General features: G+C 51.9%; 5 protein-coding genes across 5 annotated transcripts; 2 read left to right on the forward strand and 3 right to left on the reverse strand.

The window, feature by feature from the left end:
- Window positions 1-405: 405 nt before the first annotated feature.
- Window positions 406-1,852, reverse strand: COCSUDRAFT_16785 (kinase-like protein; the record flags this gene model as incomplete). Its single annotated transcript, XM_005646844.1, has 7 exons — window positions 406-443; window positions 616-688; window positions 856-969; window positions 1,057-1,172; window positions 1,281-1,448; window positions 1,546-1,648; window positions 1,748-1,852. The coding sequence occupies 7 exons, from the start codon at window positions 1,850-1,852 to the stop codon at window positions 406-408; spliced, it is 717 nt and encodes a 238-aa protein (XP_005646901.1).
- Window positions 1,853-2,665: 813 nt separating this feature from the next.
- COCSUDRAFT_42687 (hypothetical protein) lies at window positions 2,666-5,481 on the forward strand (the record flags this gene model as incomplete). The annotated part of the gene is made up of 8 exons (XM_005646845.1): window positions 2,666-2,899; window positions 3,022-3,223; window positions 3,331-3,598; window positions 3,947-4,115; window positions 4,272-4,417; window positions 4,616-4,790; window positions 4,890-5,009; window positions 5,326-5,481. 8 exons carry the CDS (start codon window positions 2,666-2,668, stop codon window positions 5,479-5,481), a joined length of 1,470 nt encoding a protein of 489 aa, XP_005646902.1.
- Window positions 5,482-5,944: 463 nt separating this feature from the next.
- COCSUDRAFT_24261 (UDP-forming alpha-1,4-glucan-protein synthase) lies at window positions 5,945-8,260 on the reverse strand. The gene is made up of 6 exons (XM_005646846.1): window positions 7,894-8,260; window positions 7,564-7,789; window positions 7,308-7,408; window positions 6,998-7,135; window positions 6,652-6,855; window positions 5,945-6,473 (listed from the first exon to the last, which is right to left on the reverse strand). The coding sequence occupies exons 1-6, from the start codon at window positions 8,164-8,166 to the stop codon at window positions 6,282-6,284; spliced, it is 1,134 nt and encodes a 377-aa protein (XP_005646903.1). The 5' UTR covers window positions 8,167-8,260; the 3' UTR covers window positions 5,945-6,281.
- A 504-nt stretch (window positions 8,261-8,764) lies between these two features.
- On the reverse strand, window positions 8,765-10,242 carry COCSUDRAFT_24264 (cyclophilin-type peptidyl-prolyl cis-trans isomerase). The gene is made up of 6 exons (XM_005646847.1): window positions 10,040-10,242; window positions 9,847-9,955; window positions 9,696-9,765; window positions 9,549-9,566; window positions 9,361-9,453; window positions 8,765-9,252 (listed from the first exon to the last, which is right to left on the reverse strand). The coding sequence occupies exons 1-6, from the start codon at window positions 10,101-10,103 to the stop codon at window positions 9,052-9,054; spliced, it is 555 nt and encodes a 184-aa protein (XP_005646904.1). The 5' UTR covers window positions 10,104-10,242; the 3' UTR covers window positions 8,765-9,051.
- A 731-nt stretch (window positions 10,243-10,973) lies between these two features.
- On the forward strand, window positions 10,974-12,344 carry COCSUDRAFT_29636 (aspartate carbamoyltransferase; the record flags this gene model as incomplete). The annotated part of the gene is made up of 6 exons (XM_005646848.1): window positions 10,974-11,117; window positions 11,231-11,370; window positions 11,524-11,697; window positions 11,804-11,939; window positions 12,060-12,160; window positions 12,243-12,344. Exons 1-6 carry the CDS (start codon window positions 10,979-10,981, stop codon window positions 12,342-12,344), a joined length of 792 nt encoding a protein of 263 aa, XP_005646905.1. The 5' UTR covers window positions 10,974-10,978.
- Between the last annotated feature and the right edge of the window lie 669 nt (window positions 12,345-13,013).

The raw sequence follows: 13,013 nt of genomic DNA on the forward strand, positions 1-13,013 counted from the left end.
GCATGCCGGCTTTCCTGACTCGGCAATTCTGGATTACAGGGCCCACACTTCTTCTTCATGGTGCTCAATGACCTCATGCACATAGTCACGTGGATGATCCTGAAGTCAGGAAAAGCCAGAGACCTAAATGTGTCACGGCCGGTCCGGAACAGATCCTGGCTGACGGGTCTGGGTACCCATCATGGGGACTGCTAGTGTTGACATCAGTATCCCACATGGCCGCCGCGACCGTCAGTGCTCTGGCCGCGGCAGCAGCCTCACTCGGAGTCACGTATGCACATTTGTACCAATGTAGCGACACAGCCTACAAAAGAGAGTCCCCGGATGGACCTAAACGTGCTTGTCACCAAGCCTAGGCCTAGCAAGACTCTTCTGATGTCAACATCATTTCGGAATGACGCCCTGTCAGCCCACCATGGTCCGCTTGCGCCCGCGCATTCGAACTGTCAGGCCAGAAACAATGTCAGACTGTGGTGTCGCATGGCTGACTCGATCAATGCGCCTTGTTCTGAGCGAGTCCCTTCACATGCAACACAATACAAACGAAAGCATATCCAAAGAGTGCATGATACAGCACAAAGCATGTCACAAAATATAGATGCTGCATCAACTTACCTTCTGCAAACTTATTTAGTGTTGGGCACCACATGCGAGAGTGTTGCCGGTATGACGCAAGGATGTCTTTGAACTGTGTGCAGAGAAAACACTTAATTTAGAACCAGAATTAAGGCGCTTATGCAAGAGCATGCGACTGACAGAATGAATTGAAACCTGAGCTTATGCTCATAAGCAATCACACATCAATTCTGACACCTTCACATAGAAAGATCAACGATCTCCCCTGTGGGGACTTACCAAGTTCCCACTGGCCGCATGAGCGCTTGTGAATGCCCTTTCCAAGACATACAGATCCACAGCTTTGTCCTCTGGCAGTGTGGTGTTGGAGCTCAGACCAAAATCTATGAGCACCTGCAAGGTTCGGACAGCATCTTGCTCAGTGCTGCATAATTACAGGTTCTGGTTTGAAAAAGACATCACAGAGATAGTCTGCCGTACCAGAGAGCTGTTCCCCTTCAGCAGCATGTTGGAAGTCGTCAGATCCCCATGGACCATGCCCCCATCATGCAAGAGAGCCACCACTCGCCCGATCTCCCTGAGTAGAGCATGCCTCTCTGCGGAACACATGCAGGACCGGTGAACAATCTCTACATGCCCTGCATTGCTGTTAACCTTAGGCAGCAGGGAGATTGTGACGTTGAAACCAGGCATCAGAGGTCTACCTTCCTCACTGAGCTTCCCTTCCAGCAGTGCAGCCTTCACAGAGCAGCCCTGGACCAGCTCCATGTAGATGGCACTGGCTTCATGCTCCACAAAATAGAGCACTGGTGTGGGCACCCCAAGCTTGCGAGCCCGCAAAATGCTCCTTACCTCCTGCAAGGCATGTAGGTCTACCTCTCTAGCTGTGGCATGTGTTGAGAGGCATGCAGCGCTGTGTCATAATACAGGGTAGCAGCATTGCTGGCTGGGAACCTGCCTGCTTGAGACGTGACAACGTCAGCTTGGTGTCCAGGGTGGAATGGCGGTATTTTTTGTTGAATCTCTGCTTGACGATTGTGGGACGCCCGAGGTACACACCCTTCCATAATTTCTACACAGCAACAGCAACACTAGATATGACAAACCAATTGCTTGCATGGGAGGTGCAGGACATGCAGCAAGTTTTTGGGAATGAAATCTTGTGACATACCGCTTCGGCTCCCTGACTTACAAGCTGACAAGTTTGCAGGTCTATGATGGGATCTTCAAATATACTCTTACTTGTCGAGGTGCCTTCCCTATTTTCGCACACCATCCTCAAATGGTTTGTCTGTTATTCCAAATATACTCTGTTGTGCTGTTGTAGAAGTTGCTACCACTGAAGCCTCAAAGAGTGATCTGAGGGAGATCTCGGACTGCAGCTCTTGTTCAGATGACTTTGATTCCAGACAAATTCCCATTTGCGGGCGCAATCAACCGTCCAGTATGTAGATCGATGCCTCAAAGTGTAGGAGTCAGCAGGGCATGTATCAGATGGGCCGCTGTTCCTGTTCAAGCAACACCTGCCCAGCATTGCCCACAGGGCCAGCATCGGGCACTCAACATGAGGAACATGACATCGAAGATGCACAGTTGCAACAAATCGCAAATAATCGCAAAAGTATTGAAGGATCTTTATTCATCGTGCGTGGTACTATTGCACTCAAAAGAAAGCATCGACAGAAGGCCACTTTCATGCTCTCCACAGTGGTGCTCTGCGAAATCTCACACACGTATAAGTGTTGCCACCATCATCGATGTATTTCGCCCAGAGTAGCACGTGTGCGTTGCACGTAGCAAGCCCATAAGGCTCTGTCAATATTACGATCCATTGCTGTTGCACTTGCTGGTAGCTGCTATTGGAGTTACGAAAAGTGGATCCTCGCAATGCAATCCTTATGAGATACAATAGGGGAGGATAGGAGACACCAGTAGTTTGAAGCCCTGCGCGGAGTAGGGACCTGGATTGCCAAGAGCTCTGGTCAACATGCAGCCTACCCCTCCACAGCAGCAGGCACAGCAGCAGCTTCCTCTGTATCCTCAGCAGCAGCGCCCGCCGATGCAATACCAACAAGCGCAGCAGCATGCTATGATGCAGCACATACAGCAGCAGCAGCCCAGACCGCAGCTGCCAGTCCTGCAAGCTGGGCAGACGCTGCCTGGCAGCACTCCAGGGCCATCCGGACAGCAACAAGCGCCGGTGCTCATCAAGCCTGCGGTGGCTGCAAAGCAGCCCGCAGCTGCCATGAAGTCGGCTGAGTTACTGCCTGCATTGAAGCGGCAAAAGAAGAAGAAGGGGCCAGAAAAAGCGGCGTCCGACAGGGTGCGGCACCACCATTTGCATTGTCGTAGCACCCACAGTGTTCACACGATCTCAAGATTTCTCATTTTATTTTTCCACCAAAAGGCCGTTGCACTCCTGAAGTGTCAATTGTGCATGTGCAGGTGGTGCCAGAGCTGCCACAGTCGGCGCTGTTCAGCGCAGCAGCAGATCTGGAGCGCCAGCTGGACGCGATCATGGCCTCCCACAGAGCATATATCACAGCGCTCGTGGGCAATCAAAAAAGGGTGCCCAAGAAGCTGCGCCTCTACCTGCAGAGCCGGCACTTCCACCAAGGCAACCGCGGCAGCACCCCGTCAGCTACAGGTACAAATGTGGCTGCGTGTTCCTCTGTATGATCGCAGCTACTAAATCAACTAGCCAAATTCTAATCTGGATCAACAAGAATTGAATGTCCTGTTCTGGCAATGCAGCGGAGCCGCCCTCCTGGGAGTTTGATATATCCGGCAGGGTACTAGATCTGGCAGAGGCGGAGGGAACAGCCGCACCGGCCGCACCCTCGGCTCCGGGCCAGCCAGCCGTAGTTGTGGCATCAGCGCCAGCTAGCAAGGGGCCGCCCATGTCGTCCTACCTGCGGAGGCTCTCCATCCGGCTGGACCCGCAGCTGTACCCCAGCGATGGCGAGATCACGTGGACCAAGGCTGTCCACGAGGGTCCCCATAAGGGAAGTTTCAGCATCAGGTGGGCATATCTGTCATTAGCTTTGTGTTGCCGACGTCTTTGCAATCGTGCAGCATGTTGTCGAAGCCCTAAATCTCTGCAACAGCCTTTACCTGCAGCGTTTCTGCAGACGCACCTTGCCTCTTGCAGGAAAGGCATGCAATTATAATTATTATTGTTGTTCTTTGTAACAGCCAATATATTGTGCACCATCTGCAGCCCAAGGATTGCATATTCAGCAGCCCAGGGATTGCTTATTCCACAGCCGGCTGCAGGGAGCATGTATGAAAGGATGCCGTGCTCAAGCTGGGATACTCTTCCCTGGCCAATTGAGAGCAGCCAAGCGCTGAGTCGAGGCTGCTGGTGCAGGCGGCGAGGGCAGCAGGACGTGGCGGTGCAGATAGAGGTGGATGCAGAGCATGCGCCGGAGCTGTTCACGCTGAGCCCGGCCCTGGCGGACCTGACAGGCATGCAGCACGGCAGCCGCCAGCGCATCCTGCATGCCCTCTGGCACTACATCAGCCTCAACAAGCTGCAGGTACTAGCCCCCACCTGTGCAGGGCTCAACTAGCCTGGAAGGCCATCTGTAACCTTGGAGAACATGAGCATCTGCACAATGCGTATGAACGCAGGCTTGTTCACAAGCTGAAGGGGTGCCTTGCATATGAATAGAGGCTGTCCACACTGGGTGCAGATGCCCAATCAGGCGGATCTGGTGAACTGCGACGAGCGGCTGGGCGCCCTGTTGGGGGACAAGGTGGTCAAGCTTTCTTCGCTCTCTGAGCGCATCGGGCACATGCTGACACGCGTTCCCACCCCAAAGCTGGAGTACACCATCAGGTCCAACACATGCCACTTCATTCTTGGAGTAAACTTGTGAGGCATGCACTTTGTGTAACATAGCGTCCCTTTCATCATCCTGCATTTTCAGTGCACATGCACAACCCGTCACATCGATTTCAACATGGTGTTCCACATCAGAATGGATGGGCAGCATGCGATCGGGTAAGGGGATTGATGGTCGAGGTCATTGTGCAGGACACAAGGAAAGGCGCGGAGGGAGTGCTTTGATATTGACATTGAGGTGCCGCTGCGGCTGGGGGAGGACCGCGCTCCGCCGCCCGTGCATGATCCTGAGATCGATGTGGTCAGGCCCTCCATATGCTCAGGCTGCGCTCTCATACGCGGCCCTATCTTCCTGTCATCGGAGAATGTGCACTTGACAAGCGTCAGTCCAGCATGTGCCTGCTCTGGCTATGCATGCATGTGGATATCCAGAGGAGACCTGACGGGGTTCCTTGTGTGCATGCAGCTGGACCGCAAGATAGCCGGGCTCCTGCAGAGGATAGAGGAGACGTCGCGAAGGCGCAACTTCTTCCTGGCTTTCTCGCAGTCGCCCGTCGACTTCATCAATGCCCTCATCGCCAGCCAGGTGCGGCTCCCCCCCTGCCGGACCCCCTTGAACTTCGTTGTTCAAAACTAGACATGTTCTGTGCCACTCAGAGGTCGACGCCGCGAACCATAAGACCTCTTGACCTGTCTGCAGGCAGAAGTATGAGCATGGTTTGACAGGGTCTTATGACTAAGCGTTTCATTGTGTGACCTCTGCCTGGCACATCTAGTTGGCAATGTTCTGGGTGGACCAGAAGTGCATCCCAGGCCCAGACGTCTTTGGCCATTCCCCCCTAAGATGTAAACTGGGCGCAAGACGAGAAGATAAATCCTCATTGGGTGAGCTGGTGCTGCAGGCGAGGGACCTGCGCAATGCGCTGTCGGCGGATGCTGGCGGCCCGGGCAATGCAGGCGCGCCGCAGGCCATGCGACGGTCAGAGATGTTCCATGGGAAATGGGTGGAGGAAGCAGTCCGGCGCTACCTCGGCCGCCGAATCGCATCCGGCAGCTGAGGGAGCCGTATTGTGTGTACTATAGCACGGCATGGATAGAGAATGCAGGAGCCACTGACTAATGAAACCCTTCAGTGCCCATGATTTCCTTTTATTCCTTCCTTTCCAGTCTCTTTCGACTGGAGTTGTTTATCAAAAAGGTTAGGTCTCATAGAAAGAGGTGAAGATGCAGAATATCATTGCTTGCAGGTAGCACAGATCATCGCATCGTTTGCTGTGTATGTACACTTTACAACACTATGTGCTGCAAGGCCTAATCTCAGTCTTTTTCTCAAGCGGGACGATTGCGTATTATGAAAGTGCGTCTAAACAAAGCAGCAGCATAATCAATGCCAAGGCCATCACAGCACTTCAATATGTGGCTGTGTCATGACTGATCGGATCAAATGGTAGACTGCTTTGTACTTTCCGCCATGATGGAACTTATTAAGCGCCAACAAACGTCACTGGCAATTCAACCGGAAGCTCTGCTGCATTTTTAGATCTCAAACCAACCAACCCACTGCTTTATTGCCCAACCCTGCTGCAGGCTAATCAGGCAGGACTTTAAACTGCAATTCCAGAGCCCACATGTATATGCATTTATTCTCAGAGATGGCATGTTTATCACTCCAGCTATAAAATTTCACCCAGGTTCAACCGGCTCAAGTTCAAGAAGTCCAGAGTTCAGGATCTGCAGGTTTTCTAGGGCCAATCTTGACACTCTACAAAACAAATACAATGCAAGGGACCTCTCTTAAGGCCCACACAGAAAGATGTGGTACAAAGAAGTCCACTAACACTCATATGAGGCACTCTACTCATGCCTTGACTGCACCATTGGGCAGTGTGACAGATGCCTTTGCTACACCATTCTCCTTGGCAACACCAGCTTTGCTAAGCTCCTCTGACGCCTTCTTTGGGTTGAGTTCCCGCCATGCCTCAATCCAGACCACCATGGCCTTTGCCAGTTTGGTGAAGTAAGGATCCAGGGGCCCCAACTTCTCCGCCACCTGCGCACCAGCTCAAAATTGAATTCCCACACTCTCAGTTGGCCAGCCGCTGCGTGCCCACATGATCTGGCTGCACAGGAGCACCCCAGGAAAATGAACAGACACCTTGTGTAAACCTAAGTGGCCCACCCTGTACTGCAAAAAAGAAAATGTACTTTTGAGAGGGCGAGAAGATCACCTTTTCGGCGAGTTCCAAGTAGCAAGCCTCTGGCGTGGTGGCCTCTTTGGACAGGGTGACCTCCTGGAAGAAGGGGATGATGTCTTCTTGCCAGAAGATGCCCTTGTACTCCTTCTTCAGGTTCACAAAGGGGTTGGATGCCTTGGAGTGCCAGATGTAGGGCTTGCCTGTCTTCACTCCCAGCAGCAGGTGGTCGCATATGACCTGTGGACCAGCATATTCACTTCATGCCCCTTCAAGCAGCCATGCATTTGGAACATGTTCTCAAGAATCACCCCCAAGGCATGGCTTTGCAGCCTTCTCTTTTGGGCTCATTTGCAAGAGCTTTGATGGAGAAAAGAGGCACCTTAGAGCACCAGCCAGCCCACATGTCATCATAGCGCCCCAATGGCTGCCCATCTCCCATGAGGCCAAAGTACATGGACGGGCCGATCAGGTCCCGGTTGAAGGCCAGGTTCATGCCGCACATGGGGAACAGGCTCCCCTGCAACGCACACCACCAGTGGAACATTACACAAGACTCTTCCAGCAGAAGCCCAAGCTAACAAGGCTAGCCAATGAAATGCACAAGCACATTTAATTTCCAGCGTGTTGTTCTTGAGCACGACGGTGCATGGGAGCACGGGGGAATAGATGTGAATGAGTTGCATGAGCACCTTGGGTATGGTGAGCACGGCGTCCACATAGCAGGTGTTGCGCTCATGAGGCTTTACCATCTGGGTGGGCGCATCGTAGTCAGGAATATTCAGCCACAGCCCTGCACAGTCCGCGGTGTGCCTCAGGCCCAGTGAGACCACGCTGAAAAAGCTAAAAAGACCCCTTCATGCAATATTCCTTACTAAATATAGAAGCACCACCCTGAGAATTGCTCTGCGTTGCGGGTCACATAGATATGTAGGTTGGAAGGCTCACCATGGGAGACAGCAGTGGGAGTCCCTTGTCGCCAGGAGAAGGGGTAGCCGCGCACGAAATCTGCACCCTCTGCAAAGGGGTCGTAGAGTGTGTTGAAGAATAAAGGGGTGGAGGGGGTGAGCAGGTTGCGGACGTGCTGCTCCAGAGCATTTATGCTCTCACCAGTGGGCGTGTTGGCCACAAAGCAGTCATCATCAATTGTGTAGATATACTTTTTCTTGGACACCTGCATCACATAGAAAATTTTCGAACCACTTGTACCAACCACACAAGCAGGCAGACCAGTTCAAGGTTCCTGTACAAGAACAGGCAAAGCAGTACTAGGCGCACCATGTAGCCGAAGCACCGGCAGGCCGAGTCCTTGAAGGATATGCACCAGGCCTTATCTCCCAGAATCCGCTCAATATCCCGCCGCGTGTACAGCTCATAGTCGAACCCGTCGGGCACTTGCACAACGCGGTTGGGGTCTCCATCCTGGATGACTATGAGGTGGTATTTCTGGAAAAATGGCCTCCACATCTCCAGGAAATCCAGGTTGCGAATTGTGGGTATAACAATGTCGAGCTCATCCTCCAAGCTGCTGGGAACCACAGGGTGGCCCATTATGGTCAGCCTTCACTCTATGGATGTACACAAACTAAACGTCTGCATGCCTTGGCAAACGTCGCGACAGGTAGTTCAACGATTGAAATTTTTGGCAAGTCAAAAGACGCTGTGCATGAGGAAACGCCAGATAGATTGCAGGGACCTTGGACAAGGCTGGCGTTGCAGACGGCCAGCTGGCAGGCACCACCCCATTATCTCCCATGCATGTGGCATTGGACGGGCAAAATTTTGGCTCCGCTTACTTGGGCCCTTTTGCTAGCCAACATGACATGACCTGTCAACAGGTTTGGCAGCTTCTGGCCCAGTGATGTCAACAAGATCAAAGCCACAGCCTAGCCCAGCGCTAGCCCGAGGCAGCCTGCCTCGGGCTAGCGGGGGACCTGAGGTCCCCTGGCACCGTGACGGTGGCAATGGCCGTGCCGCGGCCAGCTGGCCACAATTGGGGATTGTGAAGCGCATGGGAAACGCTGAATGCTGCCATCGACCTACCGCTCCAAGCGGCATCATTTGGGACAAGTTTCATCCATTGAATTGTGCAAAGTACATGTTCCATTTCAGAATAATTTGAAATTGTTGCAACCGGGTTTTTTCTTTTAGGTAGAGTCTCAACATCCTCAGCAAGATCACCCACAATTATTCAGAGGATGTCCAGAAAATCTTGCATGCATGCATGATGCTCAGCAGTAGGTTTCTCTCTGAAGTATTAGGAAGCGCATGCAATTCAGATTACGGTCAATCAGTCAACAAGATTACTCATAACTCGCATAAAATGAGTAACCCATAGCATGACTCAATAGATTGCAGGCCCTTGGATGTCCTCATTGTGAGAAATGTGCTGTAAGCCGAAACAACTGATGGGGGTGATATTCTGTTTGTCGCCTCTCACATCTCCCCACACTCTGCAACGAGGACCTGCAGCTTCGGCTTATCCTGTGGCCCTGTCTGCACATTCTCTATCTTTCGCAACACCAACAGGCCCTCGCCAAGAACTCTTCCAAACACCACGTGCTTATTGTCCAGCCAGTCTGCTTTTCCGACTGTCATGAAGAACTGGCACCCGTTGGTGTCCTTCCCGCTATTTGCCTGCAACAGATCACCCGTAAATTAACCCAGCTGGATAAACTGGCACTCGAGTGAAGGGAGATTGGCGAGCATGAATATGAGGGGATCAGGTTGGCTGCATGGGATTACCATGGACAAAAGGCCAGGGCCTGTATGCTTTGCCACAAAGTTTTCATCGGCAAATCTTGACCCATAGATGGATACGCAGCCTGTCCCGTCACCCTGTCGAGCACAAAATGCATCAGCACAAGATGCATGCTCTGAGGGAAGCTGTAGCATGACCACGACTGCACCCATCCAAGATCTAAAGGACTTACCTTCAGAAAGTCACCTCCCTGCGGACAATAACTAATTTTTATCAAATGCCTACACCTTCATATGAATCTGATTACCAGAGTAAATAGTAAAGTAAAGTAACTAATTACTTTCTCAACAGGCAAACAAGGACCAATTTAACGAATTACCTGGATCATGAACCCCTTGATCACACGGTGAAAGGCGCAGCCCTTGTATCCAGTTGCCAGCCCATTCTTCCTGTAGGCACGAAAGCATACATGGAGGAAATCACTAGGGCAGAAGATCCTTTTCACTAGAAAATACTGACGCCCGGCTCACCTGAATTCTCCAGTGCAAAGTTGCCTGAAATTTTCACATGTCTTTGGACAGATGTCTGCAAAGAGTTCCATCTGGATTCTGCCTGCTGGCTGCCCCCCAAGCGTGATGTCTGCAGGCAGCAGGCTGCAGGCAATTAGTATGCCTGGTTTATCTGGCACTCAACAGCATCCACAGGTAAGTATTGATGCCTCACCGAAGAATACTACAGGATTTCCAGGCTGCTGTGATCGTAGGTGCCATTGAGTAGTATCTCCCATATTGCTCTAGATTTACTCAGCAATTATTTTCACAGACTACTACCGCAAACCTGCGACAAACTGCGTTGCAGATCTGTGACAGGTTGGTGATTGACGGTATCGATTTCTCGATATCCAACGCAAGATCTCTTGCAGTAAAACTGAGGATATATTTAAGAAATCTTATGCGTTCAGATGAAGTTTATGATTGCCAGATTTGAGCATTATGCTGCTGCATGGACCAAATAGTAAGTATGACGTGAAATGCTGAGTAGGCCCGCCGACCAACCTATTATGAAGGTGTTTCAGAGCAGCTGGATTTAGATATTTCCCAATGTGCATTTGAGCATTTGCACTAGAGTAAGTTGCAGGACATCGGGAGTCGAAACTGATGGCAGTGAAATTTTAGAGCTGACCCACCGTTGTGGACAGAGTGCAGGATGTTGCACAGTTGCCATGCTCTTGGAAGCCCGATCCTCTTCCAGAATCTGACAATCAGAAAGTCTGTAAGCACACACAGAGCAGTAAGATCGAACAGTAGGCGTGCGGACGTAATCTGCTTCTCGAACGTTGTTGATGATGTTGTGAGACCACCATGGCACACCTTGCCAGTGAAGCATGTCATCGAGTCTCAGCAATTTGATAAGGTACCAGAAAATTCCAGGACATTTTAGGAGTGTTTTCCCGTTCAGTCAAGTGACACCGCTGTCATTCTTCGAAGACACCAATTGCTTGCATCAAGCCATCAGGGTGATCACGCTCGCCAGGTGGAGGAGGGCCAGTGACCCGGTGCTCCTTTCTTGCAGGATGCCTTGGGCGTCATCTTCCGCACAGCGAGGGAGATGGAGGACATACGCCCAGCCACGCCAGAGTCAAGGCAGCTGGAGGGCCGCATCATGTCAACCCTCTTCTATGAGCCCTCCACGCGCACCCGGCTGAGCTTTGAAAGTGCCATGGCCCGCCTTGGGGGCACTGTGCTCTCCACTGAGAGCGCAGGGGAATTTTCTTCAGCAGCCAAAGGAGAAACACTTGAGGGTGCACCAGCCAGCCCACTCACGAGGCTTCTGCTGCATTTCTTGCCCCCCTTTGCCTTTGCCGCTTCTCTCACTCATCAAAGCATCACAGCAAGGATTTTGTGTCTGTTGCAGACACCATCCGGACAGTAGAGGGGTACGCAGACTGCATAGTGCTGAGGCACTTCCAGGCGGGCTCATCCAGAACGGCGGCCTCAGTGGCATCCATTCCCATCATCAACGCTGGCGATGGTCCGGGTCAGCACCCCACACAGGTGTGGACTCCACCTACAGCTCACTGTTGTGGTGCTGCTCTCCTGACCCTGAGGATAGTGTCAACAGAATCTCCACACACAATCAATCAGAGACCAGAGTGATTGGATGGTTTAGATCCATCATGCTGCTAATACGGAGCCACCTCTGCGCAGGCCCTCTTGGATGTGTACACCATCCAGCGAGAGATCGGACGTCTGGAAAACCTGCGCATCGGCTTGGTTGGCGACCTGGCAAACGGGCGGACTGTCCGCTCCTTGGCTTACCTGCTCTCCATGTACAAGGGCATCAAGTTCTACTTTGTGGCCCCTGACGTCGTCCGGATGCAGGCATGCCCCTTCTCACTTTGCCCAGCTGCCTCTCCAAAACTTTCTGCATGCTCAAGTCAAAATGCCACTGCTTTGAAAGGTCTCATGAATCGTCAGTGTCTTGCAGGAGGATATCAAGGAATTTCTGACAGGTAGGAATGTGGAATGGGAGGAGGTGGATGACCTGGCCCAAGTGGCAGGCGATGTGGATGTGCTGTACCAGACTCGCATCCAGAAAGAGCGCTTCCAGGCAAGCCTCTCTTGTCCAGCTATGTAGTCGTGTCCAGCAGGGGTCCTGTAAAGTGTGTTCGCACAGATGTGGTATGCAAGGTACAGTGTGCCAAGAGTTTCGGGCCTTCCTGCTGTGCAGGACAGACCACAAGATTATGAGGAGGCGCGAGGGAAGTACATCATCGACAAGGACACGATGAAGATTCTGCGGAAGGATGCTGTCATCATGCACCCTCTTCCTCGTGTTGATGAGGTGAGTCCCCCTTGCTGCCTGCTCTATAACCGCACTTCCTGCTGCTATTGGGACTGACGCTCGCCTCTGTGCGCACCTGCAGATCAAGCCTGAGGTGGACTCTGACCCACGTGCAGCATATTTCCGCCAGACAAAGAACGGCTTGTACATCCGCATGGCTCTTCTGAAGCTGGCCCTAGCATGAGCACACCAGCTGGCAATGTCTGTGTTGCAACCTGTACATCTACAATTTTGTGCGCACAGTCTGCTGAGCTATTTCATGCCGGAGGTGCGCGAGTGCAGACCGTGACATTTTGTAGGGACAGATTGTCATTGGTCGTGCACTGTGTTGCATGCTTTGCTGGGAGTGGCAGGAGCGGGTCAGCTGAACACTTTCTGAATGCTGTGAATGAACTGCATGCGCGCACTGGCATGCGCATGTCAATGAACCTCAAACATTGAGTGCATGTGAGAGCACCAAGTTGGACGTGGATAGCTTCCAGTCTACACACATGATGGAACGAATCAACTTTAACATTGGACTCTACCGTATCATGTAAGAATACGGCAATGAAAAATATCATCACCTTTACATTCATACAATCCACGCTTCAGGCAGGGCGGCCGGCGGGGCATGATGCATGGTCTTCGAGCCAGTGAATTCAAGATCAGAGGTGTAAAATGATCATATGGCAGATTGCAATTGGCCATTGGTAAAACACATGCAGGTAACCACAGAATTGAGTACAATTTGGGTTGCTGGTGAGAAATTGGCACGTGCACTGCACATGCATGTTCTGAGTCACACCAAGACTCACTGAGTGAGATACTCACTGAGAGTGCAGATTGTACCAAGCTAAATTCTGTAGTGTGC

This window comes from Coccomyxa subellipsoidea (genome assembly GCF_000258705.1).
Source record: "Coccomyxa subellipsoidea C-169, whole genome shotgun sequence".
Lineage (NCBI taxonomy): Eukaryota > Viridiplantae > Chlorophyta > Trebouxiophyceae > Coccomyxaceae > Coccomyxa > Coccomyxa subellipsoidea.

Excerpts from the sequence above, each read along its gene's own strand:
- COCSUDRAFT_24261 (XM_005646846.1), bottom strand. The coding sequence starts at position 8,166 with ATGGGCCACCCTGTGGTTCCCAGCAGCTTGGAGGATGAGCTCGACATT. Across the intron at positions 6,856-6,997 it reads GGGCTGGCTGGTGCTCTAAG|GTCATATGCGACCACCTGCT; the intron begins GTGCCTCTTTTC and ends GCTGGTCCACAG. Across the intron at positions 6,474-6,651 it reads ACTTGGAACTCGCCGAAAAG|GTGGCGGAGAAGTTGGGGCC; the intron begins GTGATCTTCTCG and ends GCTGGTGCGCAG.
- COCSUDRAFT_24264 (XM_005646847.1), bottom strand. The coding sequence starts at position 10,103 with ATGGGAGATACTACTCAATGGCACCTACGATCACAGCAGCCTGGAAAT. Across the intron at positions 9,766-9,846 it reads CTTTGCACTGGAGAATTCAG|GAAGAATGGGCTGGCAACTG; the intron begins GTGAGCCGGGCG and ends TCGTGCCTACAG. Across the intron at positions 9,253-9,360 it reads GCCCTGGCCTTTTGTCCATG|GCAAATAGCGGGAAGGACAC; the intron begins GTAATCCCATGC and ends GATCTGTTGCAG.